Source organism: Brachionichthys hirsutus, chromosome 5 (genome assembly GCF_040956055.1).
Source record: "Brachionichthys hirsutus isolate HB-005 chromosome 5, CSIRO-AGI_Bhir_v1, whole genome shotgun sequence".
Classification (NCBI taxonomy): domain Eukaryota; kingdom Metazoa; phylum Chordata; class Actinopteri; order Lophiiformes; family Brachionichthyidae; genus Brachionichthys; species Brachionichthys hirsutus.
Window position 1 is genome coordinate 3,446,287 of NC_090901.1, and position 22,347 is coordinate 3,468,633.

At 40.8% G+C, this 22,347-nt stretch overlaps 2 protein-coding genes and 1 long non-coding RNA gene across 5 annotated transcripts; 1 reads left to right on the forward strand and 2 right to left on the reverse strand.

The window, feature by feature from the left end:
• Window positions 1-967: 967 nt before the first annotated feature.
• LOC137894137 (uncharacterized) lies at window positions 968-6,527 on the reverse strand. Of its 2 annotated transcripts, none has more exons than XR_011105470.1 (5): window positions 6,366-6,527; window positions 4,957-5,013; window positions 4,268-4,347; window positions 2,201-2,257; window positions 968-1,273 (listed from the first exon to the last, which is right to left on the reverse strand). It is a non-coding gene; the product is annotated as an uncharacterized lncRNA (long non-coding RNA). The 2 variants fall into 2 exon arrangements; XR_011105469.1 differs by having other exon boundaries at window positions 2,201-2,312.
• Window positions 6,528-10,066: 3,539 nt separating this feature from the next.
• Window positions 10,067-12,299, forward strand: fam174b (family with sequence similarity 174 member B). 2 transcript variants are annotated; one of them, XM_068739828.1, is made up of 4 exons: window positions 10,067-10,127; window positions 10,373-10,657; window positions 11,224-11,355; window positions 12,139-12,299. In XM_068739828.1, exons 2-4 carry the CDS (start codon window positions 10,377-10,379, stop codon window positions 12,140-12,142), a joined length of 417 nt encoding a protein of 138 aa, XP_068595929.1. In that variant the 5' UTR covers window positions 10,067-10,127; window positions 10,373-10,376; the 3' UTR covers window positions 12,143-12,299. The 2 variants fall into 2 exon arrangements, with proteins under 2 accessions (XP_068595929.1, XP_068595928.1); XM_068739827.1 differs by lacking the exon at window positions 10,067-10,127 and adding an exon at window positions 10,180-10,214.
• Window positions 12,300-16,056: 3,757 nt separating this feature from the next.
• On the reverse strand, window positions 16,057-22,150 carry st8sia2 (ST8 alpha-N-acetyl-neuraminide alpha-2,8-sialyltransferase 2). Its single transcript, XM_068739909.1, has 6 exons — window positions 22,053-22,150; window positions 20,749-20,799; window positions 19,999-20,139; window positions 19,648-19,905; window positions 17,218-17,511; window positions 16,057-16,369 (listed from the first exon to the last, which is right to left on the reverse strand). The coding sequence occupies exons 1-6, from the start codon at window positions 22,148-22,150 to the stop codon at window positions 16,057-16,059; spliced, it is 1,155 nt and encodes a 384-aa protein (XP_068596010.1).
• Between the last annotated feature and the right edge of the window lie 197 nt (window positions 22,151-22,347).

The window sequence follows — 22,347 nt, forward strand, 5'->3', positions numbered from 1 at the left end:
AAAAGCTTGAAGGCCTAGCTGGTTTTCATCTACTGTAAGAGCAGCAGCGACAGACGAGCGCAGCCCACTAAAAATGGAGGCGCGCCATGGCTGCCATAGCTCAGTGTGGAAAACAACGACTAGCACTCTCACCAGACGGCTCGCTCGGCTCGAAAGAAATCAGCTGAAAAACGCAACAAAACGCATATATTCCCACTGAAACACCTATCGTACGATCAAATATCTTGTTTTTTTAAATGAATAGAGCATTTTCAGTCGAAAAAGAGGCACGAGAAACTGCCTGACGAAAGCCCATGGCTCCCTTCCCAAGGCTCAGCCGCCATCTAGAGCTCCTTCCTAGCTCTGAAAGCTTAGCCTCTTTGATTGACGTTATTTCCATTTACACCACACTCAGGTGATGTTGAAGTCCCACCCCTTTAATCAAGTATAAAAAATGCTTTAATATAAACATGCATTCGTATCGAGCAAAGTGCCACTAGATTATATCTGAAATGTGTATATAGTATTCATATAATTCAAAAATACGGAGGCTGCAAAAGTCTATATTTATTTAACATTGATTGCATCACTTCCTGCTCAGACAGGAAATAGAACCAGGAGCCATTTTAGAGATCCCTGAGAAACCATTTATTTTCACAGCAGAAACTCATACTACTTATCTGAGAAAAATGTATGTATTTAACCTGTTTATTAAATTGACAAAGGTGCATGTTCCATTTTCCTCAAAGATCAAATGGCAAGTTCCGTTATATGGCCAAATCCACGAACAAAGCATTACTTCAGAATATCAACCAACCCTGTACCAAGTCTACAAATTATAAAGCTTGTCAATTAAATAGGTACACCTTGACTAGTGCAAACCTGATGAATTTGTTGTATGGTCTAGTTGAAATATTATAACCAACTACCACTCTTAATATGCTTCTGTAATTTTAGTGAATAACCTAATGAAACAAAGCCAGTAGAATACAAGGACATTCACTTTATTTAAAAACAGCATTTGAATATCAAACTTACAAAAAGGTGGACTTTGTATTCCACCCCCCCAAAAAAAAAAAAAATACATTTCACAAGTTCATTTTTCCAGATGTCCTCTATACAGCCACCAAGTTTTCCCAGAGTCCACTTTGTCAGAAAAAAATAAAATCCAACCATTTAAATCCAAACAGAGAATGGTTTCATCTTGTCAAATTTTGGCTAACCGCCAAATCGCTTGCAATCTTCATGTTAAACAACGCTGTGTCCACTTCAGCAATATCCAGTTGAATGGGGTCTTGATAGGATAAAAAAAAAGAAGGAAAAGTTGTAAGCCCACAACCAAAATGAGTAAAGAAGCACTGTCCAGCAGTTAGACGGCATGCGATACCATAAGAAATAACATTCCACAACAATTTAGCCACTTAGCTAGCTTTCAACTATATTAGCTAGCATTGTGCAAGTGCATGATAATCTGAAATATGTGCATTTGTAAAACACAATTGCTGAAATGCTTCATTAAGTTGCTATTCTGAAGTCACAGACTAAATGTAGAGAATGCAACTGCAGTGTACATAATCCAGCATAAGATTTATTCCAATTACAGTCATAGCTGTGTACTGTGGTAATTCCTACGACATTCAGTTGTTTTACAGCACATAAAATAAATAAATCAAGGCAGATGCTGCCATGCATGAATTACAGAGTTTAGTTTAAACTAAAGTTTTAACAACCTACAGTTCAAATGAAAGCGATAAAATCTTTGAGAATGAATTGATTGAGTGCTTGGTCCAAGTTGAGTAAAAGCTTCAGTGATGTGCAAACAAGTCAAACAACCACAAGGGGTACCAAGACTCTATGGTCAACCGGATTTACACAATGCATTATGATTTTTTTTTAATGCAACACAGTGCTTGCGACGTATGAAGTAGATAACACTGATGTGGACAAACAATATAATATGCTAATTAAGATGGCTTGACTGAATTGATGAAATGATAACCAGTCATCGCGCAAACACATTTTTGACCAAGAGGATGTTAATTCCATCCTGCACTTGAGCATCCATTCATACATTGATGATTTCCTTAGACCTGTGGCAAAAAATCTGAAATCTAAATTGCAGATGTATGGCCAAAACATAAAATTAAGTGTAATATGGTGTAATTTTTTGAATTATACTGCATTTTATGTGTTCGAAAAATACTGAAATAAGAGAACTTACAGAGCTGTCTTCTTTTTCTTCAAATTTAAAGAATCTTCAAACCAGCACAAAGCTTCACTGTGGAAAGAGGACGAGGATTGGTGAATGATACCCATGGTCACGCAGATCAGATCTGCACAGAGCAAGTAAAGAAGCAACCAGTCAGTGCAGCAAAGTAATATTTGGCAGCCACCAATTGTGCAAGTTATCCCACCTAAAAATATTAGGTCTGTCATTTTCATCATAGGTACACTTCAATTGTGAGAGACAGAATGTGGAATAAAAAAATCCAGGAAGTCACATTGTATGATTTTTAAACAATTTATTTGTAAATTGTTGTGTAAATCATGTATCTGGCACCTACAAACAAGGAAGAATTCTGTCCCTCAAAGACCTGTTACTTCTTAAATAAGCTCTTCTATCTTCCACTCGTTACCTGTATTGGCACCTGTTTGAATTAATTATCTGAATAAAATACACCTGTCCACACCTTCAGTCAGACTCCAATCTCCACCAAGGCCAAGACCAGAGAGCTGACCAAAGACACCAGTGACAACATTGCCTTGCACCAATCTACAATAGGCAAGCAGCTTGGTGAGAATAGATTAGCTGTTGGAGCAAGTATTAGAAAATTGAAGAAATACAAGATCACTGATAATCGCCCTCGACCTGGGGCTCCATGAAAGATCTCACCTTGTGGGGTACAAATGATCTTGAGAACAGTGAGGAATCGGCCCAGAACTCCACAAGGGGAACTGGTCAATGACCGAAGAGAGCGACCACAGTCTGAGGTTACCATTAGTAACATACTACATTGTCATGGATTAAAATCCTGCAATGCCCAAAAGGTCCCCATGCTTAAGGACAGCACATGTCCAGGCCCGTCTATACTTTGCAAGTGACCATCTGGATGATCCAAAGGAGGATTTGGAGAATGTCATGTGGTCAGATGAGACCAATAAAATAAAGAACTTTTTGGTATAAATGCCACTTGCCGTGTTTGGAGGGGAAGAATGCTGAGTTGCATCCCAAGAACAACACCATACCCACTGAAGCATGAGGGTGGAAGCGTTATGCTTTGGGGCTACCTTTCCACAAAGGGGATAGGACTACTGATCCGTGTTGAGAACAGGATGAATGAAGCCATGTATCGTGAGAGTTTTGGCAAAAACCTTCTTCCATCAGTGAGAGCATTGAAGATGAAACATGGCCGAGTCTTCCGGCATGACAATGACCCCAAAGATACCACCCGGGCAACTAAGGAGTGGCTCCGTAAGAAGCACGAGGTCTTGGAGTGACCTAGCCAGTCTTCAGACCTCAATCCAATAGAAAATCTACAGCTACAGTGTGTGCAGAGCTGGTCAAGAACTACAGGAAACATTTGACCTCTGTCATTACCAACTAAGGTTGCATTACAAAGTACAGAGGGCCGTCGACTTACAGCAATTGTCATATGTCACCTTGGTCTTAAGGCGGCCGACGTTGACGAAGAGAGCTGATTGGATAGGATTTGGGGAACTAGGCCGCCGATTGGTTTGGCATTTTTATGAATGTGCTGAACAAAGCACTTATGCGGTTACTTGTGGATGGATTTTTTTTTTGTATAAATTTGTTTAAATGAGACCGTGTGGATTACATTTTTTTCTAAGCAGAGGGGAAAGGATATTCAGTTTAAAAAAACAAACAAAACAGCTATGTGTGTACATGGCCTTAGTGTATTTGCAATCCAGCATCAGAATGTTCAATTCAAGCCCAGTTGTCCTGAGTCTCTACAAATGTAATCCATTAAAATCTCTAAAAACCAAACGGCATCCAAGCCTTTTAAGAAACAAACGTAGCGTAGATGTTTGTATTGTCAATCTGTTGCCAATACGGAATTTGAAGGTTGATCCGGCATATCTCTTGGTCTTGCCTATGACTGACACGAGGGTATTGTGGTGATTTGTTAATTGTCAATTTGTTCCCTTGAGAAAACTGATTTTCACAGAATGTCACATCTAACTAATCAAAAAGATGTTGAAACATTGCATTGAAACGTTCAATGCAATGTTCAATTCTTCAGACAGACAATCTTAAAATTATACTTACAGATCTTTGTTGCTGTTTGTACGACTTGAATCCTTCAATTCATAGCTCTGTCATTGCTACATGTTGCAAAGGCATCAGCCCTTTAAAACAGAAAATGAAATATTGAGAAAGAAAGAAATGTGACAGGAGTGCCCCCCACTGGTTCCCATATGTAGCAGTATTGCGTTCGTTTTTTTATGCTTCGATCGCGCTCTTGCGATGCTGCAACGCAATGTCTTGATTCAGCCTGTTTACATTAATTTAAACAAAAGCATCTTAAAGCCACCCCAGTTTTTATGATTTTACGTAGCACTCCATAATTCTGCAATCAAAAAAGACAAAGCATAATAGCAGCATTTTTACACACATTATGTAACGCATTGACGATATGGCTAATGTGCCCATCTGCTCGAAAGGTAAAAGAGTCATACATTTTGTGATAACTTATCAATGCAAAGACAATCAGTTAACTTTCTTCTCATTTGACGTATTTGCTAACTGCTATTAGCCGTTTGGTTAAATGTCGCAATTGTAAACACATAAGCGGTCGTCAAAATGCGGCAACCCACAATGCTACTGGCTTGGCAACAGGACTTTGCAATGCTTCTACCGAAAAGCACAATAGCCACAGCTTGAACAGGCTACATAAGAATAGCTAAAGATGCAGATAAGTCTGCAACATTTAGAAGCCTGAAGTCAAAAACACGTACCATTTTGTGTGGTCACAGGATCTTCCTTCACACAATGCGCCAGCATCAAGGAAACTACTGCAAAACACAAAAAAAGTTTGAAATTTCAATGTTTGAAAAACGTAACTTACTTCTGCATAAGAGAGTCATTATTTGGCTAATATTGTTTTTAGGCATTTAAGATTATTTAAAATAATGTTATTAAGCTAATTAACATTAAGAAAACCAAAAATAAGTTGTTGCATTTTTAGTTAGGAGTTCCAAAATGAAATTACTTTTGAATGCAACATGACACCATTACTAGAGGCTTTGAACGGACATTTTGTTACGTGCAAGGAGTTACTAATGATATGGACCTATTATTATGTTTAAAGAGAAATATTTAAAAATAAATAAATTATAGTACATATTATGTTTATACAGCGAAGTTTGAGGCTTCATGTCTGTATAAATCAACCTTTTCTACGTGACCGTAATATTAAGATTAATTTATTTTTATTTAAAAACACATTTTATAATCTATAAACTCACATACTCGTAGTAAAGCTTTCTGATATTAAAAAAAGTATTCCTTTACATATCTAACAGGTGTAATATGAGATGGAATAAATAATTCTAAATATAAATTACTTCTCAATTCAGGACCTTAAAGGGTTAAAAGCCAACACCCTATTTTGTATTTCGACGTGTATCTCAGCTTTAACAAAATATGGTTACTTTGTTTATCAAACAAGTCTAGTAACATCCATGTATAGTGACTACAATGTTTGAATTCATTTAAAATTTGATATTAAGCCTTTTTGAAAATTTACCACAAATAATTTAAGTATTTTTTTTTTAATAGCACGTTTAAAGCACCTCACACTTATTTAAATCTTGTTACAGACTGCATTTGAACAGTCAGTGTTAATATTAACTGCAAAATCAGGTATTTTATTTAAATACGTCCTTCATTAAAACAATGAAAAACGTCAAAAATATCTAAACTTAAGGAAAAAGACACACAAAGTCCAAAACTGTCAAGTTTACATTAGTCACCGTCAAAACAATGTTCGAGGTATCAAACTTTTGCTTAATTTTGTTGCTTTTGTCGAGTACAATCACACAAGGGCATATGCCCTTTCAAGGACAAAGAACGTTTTAAATGCGTAGGTTGAAATAGCTCCTAACATTTCGACAACAGATGTAATTTTCCAAATATTACCCATGTTAACTCAAAGCAGAATTAGCAAACATGTAAATTGCATCAAGTTAAACACAATATAATGCGACTGACCATGTAAAAATGGTAATCTTTATTCTTCGCTGACAACACTCCATGGCCATTTTTACCACACTGCGTCGAACTGTCGTTCTTGCCACCATATTGCCTTGCGCTCCTTACTCGTGTTTTTCGTCGATTCATGTCAGAATCACTGATAAATTCTTACCCATTTCCTAGGCCGTGTCTATCCCCCCGACATCTGCACCGGTTCCTGCCGCATTTTCAGGCGATTTTCGCCGTTTTGGTGGTTCTTTCGGCCGCATCGCTCCGCTCCGCTCCTCTCCCGCACTGTGGACGCCCCGCTCCTCCGCTGTGAGTGTCCTCCTCCCCGCCTTCGCCTGAGCTGATATTCCCTCCAGCGGCTCTGCCCACTTTCCCTCAACGTAAGCCACACTCCACTTCCTCTCCAAGCCGGGATAGCTAATGCTAGCAACTCGTTGGACCAGAATATCGACATAAAAAAATATATATATATAAAATAAAAACTCACAGCAAACACGAAATGTTCGTTTCAACTTGTGGCAACAAAATAGCTTCACGTTGTATTTTACATACGAAATAATTAAAATTATGCAAAACATTTATGGTACTTATAATAAACACGTGTTATCTAACGTCACTGTTATAATGAAAAAAAATAGTATTTTAAAAATTATAATGATGTGGACGCAAGAGACGCCTGTTGGTAATTTGTATACTATTTGTATACTATTGTAAATATGAGCATGGGTCAAATAGTCTGTTTAAACATCGAAAACCACAAATGTTCATGCATTGTTCCCTCTTGTCGTTCAAATCCAATGTTTGATATATTCTGGCCTGTCAAGAAATGTTAAACGTCTTTATCACCCGGTTCTGCACAGCTGAGAGTTCATATTCAGTTCCTGGTATTTGTGTATTTGTGTTATGGTGTGCATGTTGTGTTATTTTGACAGAGGATGCTGGTGTGGTGCGTGCAATTAGAATTACGTTAAAAGGTGAAATTAGGAAATTAAATTTGTTAAATTACACCAGACTAAGTGTCACTGAACACGAATGTAATGTTAGTAAAAAAAAAAAAATAATAGATGACTAATACAATTCGTTTGTTTGAATAATTCAAATTAAATGTCCATTACGAGTAACCAAACATGGCCAACTAGCGCTCCTCATTTCTGCTGTTTTTATTGGACAGTCCATGAAGTCTGCGGTATGCGCTCCACCCCCATGATTGACCAATAAGAAGCTTGAAACGACAGCGCATGCTCATTTCAATGGAAGATTTATGTAAAAAAAAAACTGTTCGCCTAGCAACAGTGACGTCAAGGTAGCTGAGGTAAAAACCTACAGAGAAGTTTAATGCAGCTTTATACTTTGTATTGGTTGCTTGGACGACTTTAAACAAGGAGTTTAACCTCCAAATATGTTATTTAAATGTGGCAACCTAAATGTTTTAAGATAGTCTTTTTTTTATTACGTCTCAACAGCACCATTTCGTCACTAAAACGAAGTATAAACGACGTGCCTCTGAACAATTCCTGCTCAGTTTTTCATTGCGGTTTACAAAGTGTAAGCGTTAAGAACTTAACTGTAGCTTTAACTAGTGTAATCTTCAGTCTGCATACAGTCTGCGTGTCTCAAGCTGAGCTTTCGCAGAATTTCTTTATATTTGCATAATGACAATAAAGAATCTTCAATCTAAATCGAACTTTTGTATGTGGCTATGGGAGATGAGACGCAAGGCAAGGGTAGAGGTGGCAAAGGCCAGGCGGGTATAAGATGATCTGTATGCCAGGATAGATAGTAAGTGCAAGTTCAGGCTGTCCTCTCACAGTTTGAAAAATCAATTTCATGTCTCTTCTTGTGACAACCAAATCATTAATTCTAGAGATTTTTTGTTTTGTTCATGAACAATGTCAAGATATTCATTGGTTAATGTACTTCGGCTTTTTTGTATATGTGTTGGTGCTCCTCGCCTTGAAGCTACTTCTAAACATTGAGTTTTAAATATTAATAAAAGGAAAGTGCTGATAAGGGTCAAAGCAGTCTTCTTGATCTTGTTATTTTGTGCTGCCATCTGGTGGGCTTTTATTAAATCCAATAACTCGAGCTTCTGGGAGTGAGTTGGAGGGGCCTCTTCAGGAATAATAAAAACTTACCAAAACTAGACAAGCAACAATAAGGGAGCTCGTAGAGGCTTTTAGCTGTAAGAAGTTGGTCTAAGTTTGTAAGTCGGATGCAGTGGTTTTAATCATAAATTGCTAGAAGGATTTTCATAACTGCAAATCTTAAATTTGTCCTGTTTCAATAAGGCGATGCAGACTTCAAAATCTTGTGACCGAGACACAGACAGAGACTTTCTGTTTTCATTAAGTCAACAGATACGCCCGATATCGCCGTCACTGATCATTTGACTGTTTATCAGTGTATTTTTTGATCAAGCTTTTTCCGGGAATCTGGGCTCGTGAGCCGGAGATCTGCTGTCCTTGTGAAATTAACTGTGTTTCCTATAATGCTACTTTCAGATGCAGTCGGAAAATGGTCACTGTTAGTCAACCCCCAAAAGGCAAAAAGCGTTAGGGTCAGCGTTAAGCATGATCTGTGTTGCTCAAGTGTGTAATACGCAATGTGATGATGTGGATTAACTATATTAACATAATCAGGTCATTGGAGTGTATTTTGTTGCTATTTAATTTTGGAGTCCAAGTCAACTACATAGCTCTATTAACATTATTCATGACTTATTGTCATTGAAAGTGCTTTAATGCAGAATGTAAAGACATGCTACATCTACATGTCTCTTCTTACTTTTGCTGCATGCTAGGAAAGAGGATCGATTGGACATTTGATGTTTTTTAAAACCATTGCCTTGAAAAGGAGCCATGTTATGAATAACATCCAAATATTGTAGCACTAATTGAATAAATATTAATACTGTATATGTGTGTGTAAAATAAATATTGAACACAGCTTTAAAAAAAAATTACAGTAAATATATTTCAAAAGGTGCTATTGACATTCAATTTTCAACAGAAGTGTGTGTAAAAAAAATTGAATGATGCACAACAAAAAATCAAACACATGACGACATGTAGATGCAAATGCAAAGCCAAGACAAAAGCTGAATTCTACCGGTAATCAGAAAGCAATCCTGCCTCTTGGTGAAAATAAATATCAGCTGGTTCAGTTCCAACTGATGGCCTATAAAAAGTTTAAGGTGTCTCACAAGAAACGTCTCTCAGTGGGTAGACGCAAAGAGCTCTCTAAAGACCTCCACAACTTTTCGTTTTTGGGGGCAGCAGTGGCTCAGTGGGTTGGGAACCGGAGGGTCACCGGTTCAAGTCCCAGCCCAGATGAAAAACGGAGTGTTGACCCAATGCCCTCTCCGGATGCTATGGGGGCCCTATACATACTTACATGTGTGTGATTGTTTTGAGGGGGCTACAAACACATCAAATTTTGTTGATGTGTTTGTAGTGGCCAACATTCAGTGACAAAATAAAGCTTTAGCTTTTCCTACCTTATTGTTACAAAACATTTATTGTTTTCAGAAGGATTTCCAGACTTCTGAATGAGTCTGGTTGGGGCCAAACGCAGATATAGTGCTGGAAACAGTCATTTCGCCCCTCGTGCTGAATATGACAATAAATAGTTCTTCTTCTCCTCCTTCAAATCCATTTTCAGGGTAATTTAATGAGTAACTGAAGAGTTCTTTAAAATATCGATGGAAAATGCGCCTCTGAAACAGATCATATCCTACATTCGAACTTAGCCTCTCATTGGAGACGGCACAGAGAGCTAGGAAGTACGAGGCGTCCCTGAAGGCAGCACAAGCCCACATAACGCTCCTCTTCAGCTCCAGGAGCAGACGGCGAGTCTGCAGAGCCCTTCCGTGGGCGGATTATCCCCCATCTCGACACGGAGACCTAAAGCGATCAGGAAGGCAGAGGTGCGCTGGAAGCAAACTGCGCCATTCGAGGTTAATTATTCCGGGAGGGGGGGGTGAACAAGCGTGGACTGGCAGAGACATGGATGCGTGCGTATCACGGGTTCATCTGTGCGTCAATAGCCATTCTCACTTTGGCTGCTGTTGTAAAATGTGACTGAATTTCACCTGCTGTGGAGAAACCATTGAAAGAACGCCTCGTTCGCATTTATTTCATTTCTTTTTTTTTTTTTTTGGTTATTATTCAGAAACATGTTGACGCACAGGTTGGCGTTAACTTGCATCATTGCGGCTCTCTGGCGGGTTAGCGGCGAACCACAAACTCTCTCTTCACCCGCGACGCAGTTGCATCCAACTTCATCTTCATCCATCATCATCAGCGAAGGAGAATCGACGATTAATGGGACGGATGCTGCCGTGGGATCCCGGATTTCATCCGTAATGACGTACCTCCCGACGCTGAAAATCGTCGTCGTCTTCGTGCTGGTGTTAACAGCTGCTCTCATCACATGCCTGGTCATCAAAATAGTCAGGTATGCGCGCCGACGCAGTTATAACGCTGTAATAACCGCTGGCATTATGACTTATAATGGCCTGGACTACTGTTTAAATAATACTGCATTTTTGTATCTTTGTAAATCTTAAATGTGAACTGTGAGTATAAATCAGTCAATGTGTAGTGAAGTATGTCTTTTCTAACACTTCAGAGCATTTGCATTTGTAGTATACAATGTATTTTGTATTTGTATTTAAACATTTTGAACATCCAATTGTGTGTTTTCACTATAAAGTATCAGTTAACAGTGAAAACGGCGATTGCGTACTTCAATGCGATGGAATAGGACAGCTTTAGAATGACATCAAAGAAGAATATAAACAGCAAATCATCCCATTTTGAGAAGTTGTAACCAAAGAATAGCTTTTTTTTTTATATATATATAATAATTCACTTATTGATCATAAAGGCTTGTGGAATATTTGCTATTCTAATAATTGTTTCTGAGGAAAATCATCCCATTATTAGTAATGCACTAACCCTCTGGAGAATCCTAAAATAGCTTTAGAGCTTGTCTCGATTTTGACACTGTCTTTACCACAGATCTGGAAGGCGAATCCGAAAAACACGGAAATATGACATTATAACGACACCCGCCGAGCGAGTGGAAATGGCCCCTCTCAATGGAGAAAATGATGACGATGACGATTCAACCCTCTTTGACGTCAAATACAGGTTTGACCTTTCTGCGACTTCTCAATCAGGAGTCGGTGCGGTAGAAAATGATTTTATTTTCGAAGCAGAACATTTTTTGTCGCTCATCGCCAAATCCATAATGAGGCAGCAGGTCTTCTTGCGTTAAGAAAGTTCTATACATGGTTGGGCCGAAAGCTAATACAGACAAGGGCCCTTTATTTCGTGCAGTCAACAAATACTCCAGTGGGTCCTAAAGTACTTAAATACTTTGTAGACTTTTGTGCTTCGACCTCGTCTCTCTTGTTTCCAGTGGAGTCAGGTTTTCATCTGATCTCCCTAAGTAAAGCACCTATTCTAATCCAACTTGCTGGACAGCACCTGTTAGTTCGTGCTAACGCAGTAGTACCACTTCTCTCTACTCGGAGACGTGATAAAACAAACAGTAAGACCATTAAAAACAATGAAATGCAGTATTAAAACCACGCAGACGGAATACAAATAACTTTGTCAAAGACGACATTCAAAGAATGCATGGACTTGTATTCCAACCATGGAAACGCGTATTTTAAAGACGCATTGTCTTTCGTATGTGAAATGTTGACATTGGGCTTCACCCTTCCGTCCTCACGATTGTTCTTTAACACAGAACCACTTCCTCAATGGAAGATCTGATGTCCTGTTTACCTGACATTCTTCACTTCCAAGTCAGACACAATCCTGCTGGACGACATATTTCCTGCTGACCATGTTGGCAGTACCATCAGATAAAAGTCTGTGGAATAACTAAGGTTTCACCTTCTCTCTCTCTCTCTCTCTTTACAGGTGAACTCGACACGGACATGGAAATTAAAAAACGTCAGTTTTTTCCCCGAGGCAACCCAAGCGATTTGCTGTATTTTTTGTGGAACCAAATCTTTCCCTCTCTGTGCTGCTTGAGCATGGCTTTTTATGCATAGAGTTGGAACCATATCAATGTAACTGTGTGCTGCTAACGCGCCACACATTTTGTTATTACATCAAATCCGCATGGTTCACGTTGAGATTTGTCCTCTGAAGTCTGGTCGCCTTCTTTTGTTTCATCTTCTGGCAGTTTTGTGATTTGCATGTGTCATTTGCATATGTCATATGCCCCCCCCCCACCCCCCCCCACACACACACACACACACACACACACACACACAGAATTAGCCACACGTGATTTGAGGGAATACATTTTTAAAATAAATACTGTATAGCCAAAACATTGCTAAATGCATGAAAGTTATCATCTAGGAAAGTTTGTAAAATTTGCACTAATTGCTATTTTAAACTAAAGTTTTCATACCAAATATATTTCTATCGACTAACCATTTTATTGTGCATATATACTGAAGACTTAATACTGTTGCCGTATTTTTTTTCAATGTTTTAAGTTTCAAGGCGCATATTTGACTAAAAGTTCAAAGACTAATGGATTCTTTTTTGTCAAGAGTGTGAGGTATATATATATGTATATATTCTATCAGTATAAACACTGTTATCTGTCTTGATCAGGTGTGTTCAGTCATTTAATGACTGCATACAATCAAGTTTAATATTGACACCGAAATACTTCTATTTTCCAAATAAAAACAGTTATACAAGACAAGTCAAAATGAAAATCATCTCAAATCTTCTACATCTTGTTTGAGACAGTGAAAGGTCAGTTCAGTGTAATGTGACATCTCCCACAGTAAATCCATTTGTGGATCACTTAATCTCGTTTAGTCCAGTTTGAAAATGACCTTTTTTTGTCTGAAGACTTCACTTCACAAAAACTTCCTTCAATTGAATACAATAAGTGATTAAATCATCATAAATCAGTCGCACCATTGTTTATCTAATTTGATTTTATAGTTCCCTTTTGAATAAAATATACTATTTAGGAAGAGCGGTAGTTTGCAGAGATACGAACCATTTTCACACGGAAGCCCAGCGGACTCTCCTCTGATCAAAGGCAACAATTCACTACTGACGATCGAAATGTTTTTCACATTTGTGTGTTTCCATTTAGATAAGTATTTTAAGTACCATTTAAAAATAATGACAACTGTAAATGGTTTATTACATGTGTTATATCAATACAAATACGTCACATAATGGTGCAAAAGCCTGATTTAAACTGAAGGAAACAAAACAGAGCAGTTTCCTGCTTGTCTGTTGTCTGCAGCGTCGATGTAATTAGAGTAAACAGTCCGGTGCACACTTGGATTAGGTTCCTGCAGCAAACGTTCATGTGGGCGTTGAAGGTGACCTTCTGCTTTAATCTGTGATGTAAGATGATATCGCACCACCGCATACAGCTGCAGAAATTGCATTAGCATTTCTTAGAACTATTCAATACTTTGAGTTAGGGGTAAAGAGCTTTGCTCATCATTCACATAAGATAGTTTGTTGTTGCAGATGTAGGAGAATTATGAAGGATTCACATCCATATCACATTGAACTTTAACATTTAATTGTATGTGCAGAAAACTGCAGGTCGATTTATAAGCCTCTGAGAAGTTGATTTCAGATATCGTTTTATTGCCCTTGTTCAGATCTCTTCTCATCTCTTTCGTTGCGTGGAAAAAGTTTAGTGACTCGAAGATGCTAATTTTGGACGTTTATTAGGATGGAATCATCTGCCGCAAAATGTTCCTCTTGTAAACGGAATCAACGTCATTGTGGCGGCTATCTGAAGCCTAGTTAATCACTTTAATCTCGCAGTTAAACCAAAAATAGTAAAGGTTCAAACGGTTTGGAGGTTTACTGAAAGCAACGTTTTTACACCGATGTTTTGTGTAGCCGTGACTATTTCCTGTTTCCATTTGTTTTACAGCAGTGAAATAAAATGGTTTCCATTGAAATGTTAGCCAGAGATGCTTCAGGGTTGTTGTTTCTTCTCCTTTCATTTTGAACTTTTGTGTATTTGTTGCCACAGAAAGGTACATTCACTTTGTCACAACGCACAATTTAAGTGTAAATGAGTCATAATAAGCTGCTGAATAGTATAAAATACACCAAAAAGTCATTATCAAAAATCGAAACATGCAAAAGGTTAACAATCAGACTGTCAGAATACATTACAAAAAAAAGTCAGGAAGAACTATACAGCACAAGGTAGACACCACAAGTCAACAGTGTTTTATACACTGGCAAACTCCTGACCTTAATTGTGTTGGTTACAGAATGGTTCTAGATTTGCTGCAGTCAGATGAGCTTTCACAAATAAACCTTTCATTGCTTCAGCCCGCTGACGTCTGCGGCGACACTTCGACTCTTTTAGGAACAGATGACTTGGGCGTGCGTGGGGAGGCACTAGTCCAGCTACAAAGCTTCTCCGGTATACTTCCGTCAGTTTAAATTAAGAGGAGGCATAAACATTTGGTAAGACGTCCAGTATTAAAACAAGCCTCTTAATGAGCACACACACAAAAAAATATATGCAAAAGCATAAATGGTTTGAAGACTGACTGATATTTTAAGTAAGTTATTGCAACGATATCAGTAACATAATATCGATATTGAATATCTTCTCCTGCAACACTTTTTTCACATTTTGGGACTTTTATGTAGGCTTCAAGTGAAATAAAGATGAACTGTTCGTGTTCCTCATCCTGGAGGAACCATGAGAGCTTTTGCTTCACGGCGTGTGAACAATCCCATTTAAAATAGTGAAGTTTACTGAATGTGTACAAAGTACTAGCAGCTGCAATCAAATTAAACTTCAACACAAACACAAATACTGTACATGTATGTAATTTCAGGTGAATAAAGTCATTGAAACTGCTGCTCTCTGAGGCGAGAGATGAATTTAAAGCAAATTACGTTGGCTCATTTCTCACATCATTTGTAACAAAATCACTGATACATTCACTATAAATACTTTTTACTGCTGCTGTTACTGCTCTAACACTTCCAGGGCAGTCAGGGCTCTTTAAGAGGAGTTTACAATGTGAGTTTACCATTGGCGATGTCTGAGTAAACATTCTGAAATGTGCAGCTGCGACACGCCTTTATCCTCACGGACGCCGAGTACAATTCACCGCACTTCCTCACATTCAGTTGTCCCTTAAATCAACCTAATCTCGCCTTGTGCTGGTTCAGTTTGACCAGAGTCGGATTATAGTTCAGGAATATTCTGTTTCACTCTGAGCATCATTTAAGGTGATTTTTAAGACACTTAAAAAAAGCATAAAACTCTGCCTGACAGGGTAGATCACATTAAAGAGTGTTAGAACAGATATCAAATTCCCTGATTATTAAATGCTTCCATCTTGTGGCCCAACCAGTGACTCACAACACCATTAATCCCACGCCTCCTCATGCTGCTGGCATAATGGAATCTTTTGTATCCCAAGCTGTGATGATTAAATAATGTCATCTGAGGATTAATGGAAAAAAAACACTAATATGTGTTCTGAATCATTAATCCATTAAATACCATAATTCCTGGATTTGGTGTGACAGTTTCAATGAGGCTATTTAAGGTGATTAAGGAGAGACTCAATCTATGCAATATGAGCCTGTCGGGTTAAACCGGTGTCATAAAAGAGTCTCGTTGTTTGAAGAGGTTGCCACAGAATCACCATTTCAATTTAAAACAAATCAGTGACAGAAGTCACTAAAATACCTCAAAGTAGAAAAAAGTTTGTTTCAGTTACCGGGAATAAGTTAGAGTTTAAGAAAAGTACGAAAAGTACAATCAAGAAAATGATTCCCACGATGACCTCCTCCTCTTCATTTTCTCTGGAGCTCCTTCTCTGAGCTCCTCTCAGTCTCACAGGCACCAGTGTGAAGCCGGAGCGCCCCCTGTCTGTGCAAAGAGCTCAGGGTCCGAAACTCCAAGGGCATGGTGTGAGGACTGGCGCTGGATGTGTACTCGTACTTCAGAGAATCATAGTAGTGGTACTTGACCGGTTTGCCCCGCGGGTCCAGTGGGAATGGCCAGAAGCCATAAAGATGGATCTCCTCACAGAAGCGAGTAGCCATTGTGTACATGAGGAGACCGGTGGTTGGACGCTTGATGTGGACATTGTTGGTTAGCCAGTACCTGTCCAGAGAGACATACACGAGTTAAGCTGCAGCCAATGACTCTGTAACAGTCAAAGATTGGAAACAGGTGGAAATAATTTTATCACGTAAATGTGGTCTAAATATCAGTGGAATGGTCTGAAGTTACGTCTGGCTGAGCCTCACCCGATGGGGATTTAGCTCTCGCTTGTGCGAAATGGACACATCTATTGGATCTATTTATAATACACCACTATAAGAAGGACAAAGGCAGTCAAGGACAAAGGCGATTTCCAGCAAATCGTGGTGACACAGACCCTTATGCGCCAACTACACTGCCCAGATCTCGATGGCGCGCTCGGCGGTGCATGCAAAATAGCAAAAGTTGTGGCTGTTGGTTTTATGGCATTGCAGGAACAATCTGGGGCAGAGTCTGTGAGGAGAGAAAGGCGAGGGCGTCTTAAGGCCGACTCTGTGTTTGGTGCTAATTAGACAAATAAAAAAAACAACTTCCCGAAATGCTAAATTAAAACGGTGAATATGACAAACCTAAACGTCAGTGTTTGTTTAGTCATTGCAAACATTAGATTTTTTAACCCCCCAAAAAAACATGCCGATGCTTAGAGAACTTTTGTGAACCTTCTTTCCCCTTACTAGCATCAATCATCTCGTCTATCTCTAAAATTGTTTTGAACATTTTTTGCCCAAATCAAGTAAAAAAAAAAAAAAAAAAACGACTCAAAGGTGAAAAGCAATTTCAGCATCACGCCGGCTGCCCTTGGCCTGCTGTGTTTAAAAATAGCCAGCGGGGCCACAGGCTGGCGCTCGCCAGCACCTTTATTATGCTGCTCACAGGGGTTCTTATTAGATATCTGAGCTGCATCTCACCCTCTGACAGCGTGAAGCAGCCGCAGCGAGGGGAAGGCGGTGCGCACGTCCACGGTGTGAAGCAGTATGAGGCGCAGGGCCCACTCCACGCGCTCCTCCCCCCCCTTGGCCATGAAAGCCGGGATCCACAGCACGCTGCCGCTGAGGCTCCGAAGCCGCTGCAGGAAGCGATCCCGCCACTCTTCGCTGACGAGATCCTGAAAGGCCCGTTGCACCACCGAGGGGTTCATGGTCACCAAGCTGGTCTTCCACCCGACATCCTGGTGGTACTCCTCCACCGGCGCCAGGTTGCACCTTCAGACAGACGGGGACAAGGGGCTCAAATTCAAAGTCCGGCATGCACAATTATTCTAAATACCTAATTCTTTGTCCTCTTCCCTGAATCTTTTTTACATTTTCTAAATGTTTAGTGGAACATATCTGGAGACCAACACAAGCTGGAGAACAGCTGTTTGTTAAAGGGGACGGGTCCATCACATAGTCAACACTTCTGATTGTCACCCTGCATGGGTTCTAATGGCCGATATTGCGCTTGACGTCCCACGTCCTGTCTCCTCTCCCGTCCTATCAGGACACACGTGCTGTGCAACGCTGAGCCCAAACTACATCAGAGAGGAGTCACCACCAACGTTACGATAGTAACAATTAAAGCATATCCTTATGATCTACATGTAGCCCAACGTTTGAAAGGCTTCGTTTCATCAAGGTTACGAAGCCTTTGAAATATTGTCATTCGTCTCCCGTCTCATCGAAAGCTGAACCGAAAAAAAATTCATTCGTTCATGTGTTTGAATTGTAATTCGACATGCGTTTCTTTTATTCAAAAGATCCTTTGATGTCAAAAAGGTACAAAGAAGTGAACTATGCCGCAAAGCACTGAAGCGCTTCTCGCAGCTCACTGCCCGACACGTTTCTTTTATTTGGCTTCTCCGTTTAATTTATCAGCCTTTTGTCCGGGTGCTCAGGCTCGTCAAAACAGCAGGAATAAAAGATCGTCGAAACACGAGAGGAAAGCTGTATTTAAAAAAAAAAAGAGGATGGCATTTTAATCATTGATGTTAACACTGGCCTCTCAATAAATGGATCCTGTAATTACCACAATGAAGCGCTTCTATTCTGACTATAACAGCAGGAAAACACGCCGGAGCGCTCGTGTTTAATAACATTGCATTCTCGTTCTCACCCAAATCACACATCTCCCAAACAATTATCCACTTTTCAGTTAGTGAGAAAGAAGCAATGAAAAAAGAAAAAAAAAAAACTAACGTTTTTGTCTGAATAATAGTAAATCCATGAATGTGCCGGTGCCTGAACGGGAATGCCGCGTTCTTTTACGCCTCAATAGCTGCTGATAGACGAGGACTGTAGGAAACAGGCTCAGAGACGACCTGCAAACAGCAAACGCGTTAGCTGTGCACCATCTGCTGACTATTATTCCATTGTATTACCATGACACTGAGCCGCAATCATCCAGAACCGGTACCCCTACTGCCGTCAGGCTGCTCTGTGGAAAACAGGCTCAGGGTTCAGGCCTATATTTAGCCGAGACATTATCTCCCCATCTCCTGCATAAATGCCAGATTCTTCATCTCCTCGTAATGCCACATTCCCTGTTGTCAACCATCACTGGCAGGCCCGGGCTTTATTATTATCATGCTGCAGGAGTGAAAGAAAGCATGACCTCTTCATCGCCGGTGGAACATCGCAGCACTTACGAAAGACGAGATGCACAAAAGAATCCATTTCAGAATAAAGGAGGGGCATGCGAAGATTTAGGGCGAACTAGCTGAACTAGCAATCAATCAGCTCAGCGAGGGGCAGACCACAGACAGCGACTTCTTGCTCCATTTATGCGACATCATTAAAGCGATTGATCTATGCGAGGATGTTCGCCACATTTGAAACCTACGCACTCCGCCTTTTGTTAGATTGCATGCACAATCCGAACCAGAACACTCATTTTGCGTCCTGCCGTTGCAATAGAGCTCTGGAGAGATGTATTTCTGTCCAGTGGCAGGTAGAAAACAGGGATGAAAATCCCTCTCAGCCATTTTCTGTGCTTGCACCCAAACGCAGAACAGAGCCAGCTGACAGCCCGGACAAGACAAACAACAGTCAATGAGAGCCGGACCCCCGAGAGGATCTGCGTTTTCGCTGATCTCTCTGGATGCAAAAGCTCCTTGCAACGGATAATAGCTCGCTTCCAGCGTGAAATCATTTAAAAAGCGTCGGCAGCTGTTTGAAAAGTCAAATCAATAAACTATATTTCCAGCCATATGGGCATCGATTCTAAAATTCAGGAAAGCCAATTAAGTATGTGAAGCCAATCACACGAATGGGTTTCTGTTACAATTCACATCATCCCAGTGCTGAAATCATTGATGCATTCTGGGGGAGGGGGGGGTTGAAGAAAAGAAAAAAACCAACAACCTTATAACAAAGTCGTAAGAGTCGACCTCAGGCCCGCAGCTGCTATTCAGCAGGATGCCCGAGTTCCCCACGATGGCACAGCGCCCGTGATGCTGGTTCTTCATGGGGGAGACTGTTGGGAGGAGGCGGTACAGGTTCTCAGAGATGTTTGTGGTGCTGTGGCGATCAAACACATAGTGGATGATATCCCCCGGTTTCAGGGTGCCCTTCAGAATGGAGATGTCTCTCTCCGGATCGAGAAATCTCAGAATGTTCTTCCTGCAGAGAAGAGAACATGTAGAGGCGTTAGCAGAGAGCCTGCCTGGTCGCGCGTGGAGATGTTGCGCCGACGCTACGGAGCGAGGGTCTCGCCTGATGAGGTTGGAGAGGGTCTTGTTGAAGGTCCAGTCGCTTGACGCGGGCCTGGCGGAGCGATTGCCGCCCGGACCGAGATTACGGGCGTCTTTGCTTGATCTTGTCGAAGCGGGCGGATCCACGTGCGCTGCAGGCTTTCTAAAAAGGGAATACGAATCCATGCACAATCCTGCTGATCTAGTCCCGTTCAACACATGAAACGCTAGCTTCAACATTCAAAAGATACAATTCATCTCGACATAAATATAAAGAACGCTTGGAATTCTTAAAATGCATACGAGCACCGATAGATTTGTAAATGTCAAAACTACAATCTGGCAGCATTATCTTTAGCTTTTAGTCTTAATGGAGCTTTTAATTTTAAGTAACAGGATCTGAATCGATCCTCCATCGCCGAGTATTTATATATATTTATATATAAAAGACTTTCATTGACGCATTCTATGAGTCTTTGGCTTAAATTAAGCTTGGAAATAATCATTGAAATTCAAGCACGTGGTGCAGCGACTGTTTCCCCCTCCTAGTAAACTTCATCCTCAGTCTAATGCTGGAGGTTTTCATCTGAACAGAAATACCACTAGACTGACCAGATTTATAGAATCAGCATTCTTCCTGCAAAGAGAAAGGCCACTCCTCTCACAGCAAATGACCCGACACGTTCAAGGTCGCCGAGCGACTATAGAACCATTGGCGAGCGCTGCAGGTCTGCATGTACAGGTAGGTGTGTGCTGTAACTGTACTACAGACCTTTGAGGTTTGGGGATGAGCCGGTTCGCCTTCTTAGACTGGCCATTATTTCTGGAGAAGCAAACACATTGAATTATGAGTCACTCACTGCAGCCTGAAGCCTTGGTTCAAAATGGACGGATGATTTTGAGGCCCTCCTGTAATCATATCATGCGTAATGCAGCCGGCGTATATCTGAATACACAATACAATATCTGAATTCTGTCTTTTAACAGAGAATGGAGGTGAAAACGGTTTGTTTTTTTGTGGGCCCATTTGCTGGAGTAATGAGGAGAAATGTAGCCTTAATGGAGCCCCATTATACTAAAAGGAATTTTCCTCGCAGGGGGTATTACAACCACCTAAGATGCATTTAAATTAAACACACTCCGCGTACATTATGGTGTTTGCGTATCGGTCTGATGTGGAACTGATCTTGTCTGATCAGGGGGGGGGGGGGGACGACGACGTTTGCACTGATTCTACAGACCTATTGACTATTGATCAGATGTATAATTGCATTAAGCTGCAGCTTCGTGCTTCCGGTTCCTCCTCTGGTGGTGAATCACCAACTGAAATGACCTCGTTACAACATGAGCCAGAGACACAAACAGGCAGACACGTGAAATGTGAAAATCTCAACGCTGCACGGACAAAAGTGTTCGGGAAAACACATCATGTTGATGATGAGGAGAGGAGACAACAGAGAGTTGAACAGAGATGAGAAAGGAGATGAGAAAGGAGAGAAAAGAGGAGAACGGAGATGAGAGAGGAGAACGGAGATGAGAGAGGAGAGGATGTTGGATTTTACATCTTGATCCCCTTTTAGGTCAAACCTAAGTGGGTCACGTGTCTATTTGAAGAGTGAAAATAGAAAATAGGGAAGCTTCTTTTGTTTCTAATGTGCTGCCCATCCAAACGCACACTCCTCTTATTGTCGCTCTCTGCCCCCCCCCCCCCACACACACACGCACTTGTAGTGTAAACGTAAGCTATCCCATCCCGCATGCAAACTGCTGCAAGACAAATAGCCTGGTCCTGAGAGACGCGCGCACTGCGCGCAGGCTGCTGTCGGAACAGCTGCGCCTGCTGCACCCAAACGTTGCGCACGGAGAAACAAACCACGCACAAACCACGCACGGAGAAACAAACCACGCACAAAGCACGCACGGACTCTGAACTTCACTGAATTTAAATAAACTCATTCATTTGACTCGTTTACGCGCCGGTCGGATACTGTAAGGAACAAAGCAAGCAGGGAAACGCACACACTGACACAGACGCAAACACACCGTGCGTGGGTAAATTATGGGATGGCGACTTACGCAGTTTCTTCCTCCACTTGTGAATAATCTTCTATAATCAAAACCACAAGCAGCAGCGCCACAAAGCCGAGCAGCAGCGTGCGGAGCGCGTCCGGCATGGCTGGGGGGCTGCGAGGAGAGGTGGTGGGGGGGGGGGGGTCGTCCCTCCTCCCACCAAAGCCCGTCTTCTGTTACAACCTTCTTTTGTTTCCCCACAATCAGGAATCCGAAACCAGCTCAGGCGTCTCTTCCATTGTTCCCTTCGTCGGACACGAGCCCCCCCCCCCCCCCCCCAGACGGTGATTGGTGTCCGTTT

Coding starts and splice junctions, on each gene's coding strand:
- st8sia2 (XM_068739909.1), bottom strand. CDS start 22,150: ATGCCGGACGCGCTCCGCACGCTGCTGCTCGGCTTTGTGGCGCTGCTG. Junction 20,800..22,052: donor CAAGTGGAGGAAGAAACTGC/GTAAGTCGCCAT, acceptor TTGCTTCTCCAG/AAATAATGGCCAGTCTAAGA. Junction 17,512..19,647: donor TCTTACGACTTTGTTATAAG/GTTGTTGGTTTT, acceptor GTCTGTCTGAAG/GTGCAACCTGGCGCCGGTGG.
- fam174b (XM_068739827.1), top strand. Junction 10,658..11,223: donor CTGGTCATCAAAATAGTCAG/GTATGCGCGCCG, acceptor TCTTTACCACAG/ATCTGGAAGGCGAATCCGAA.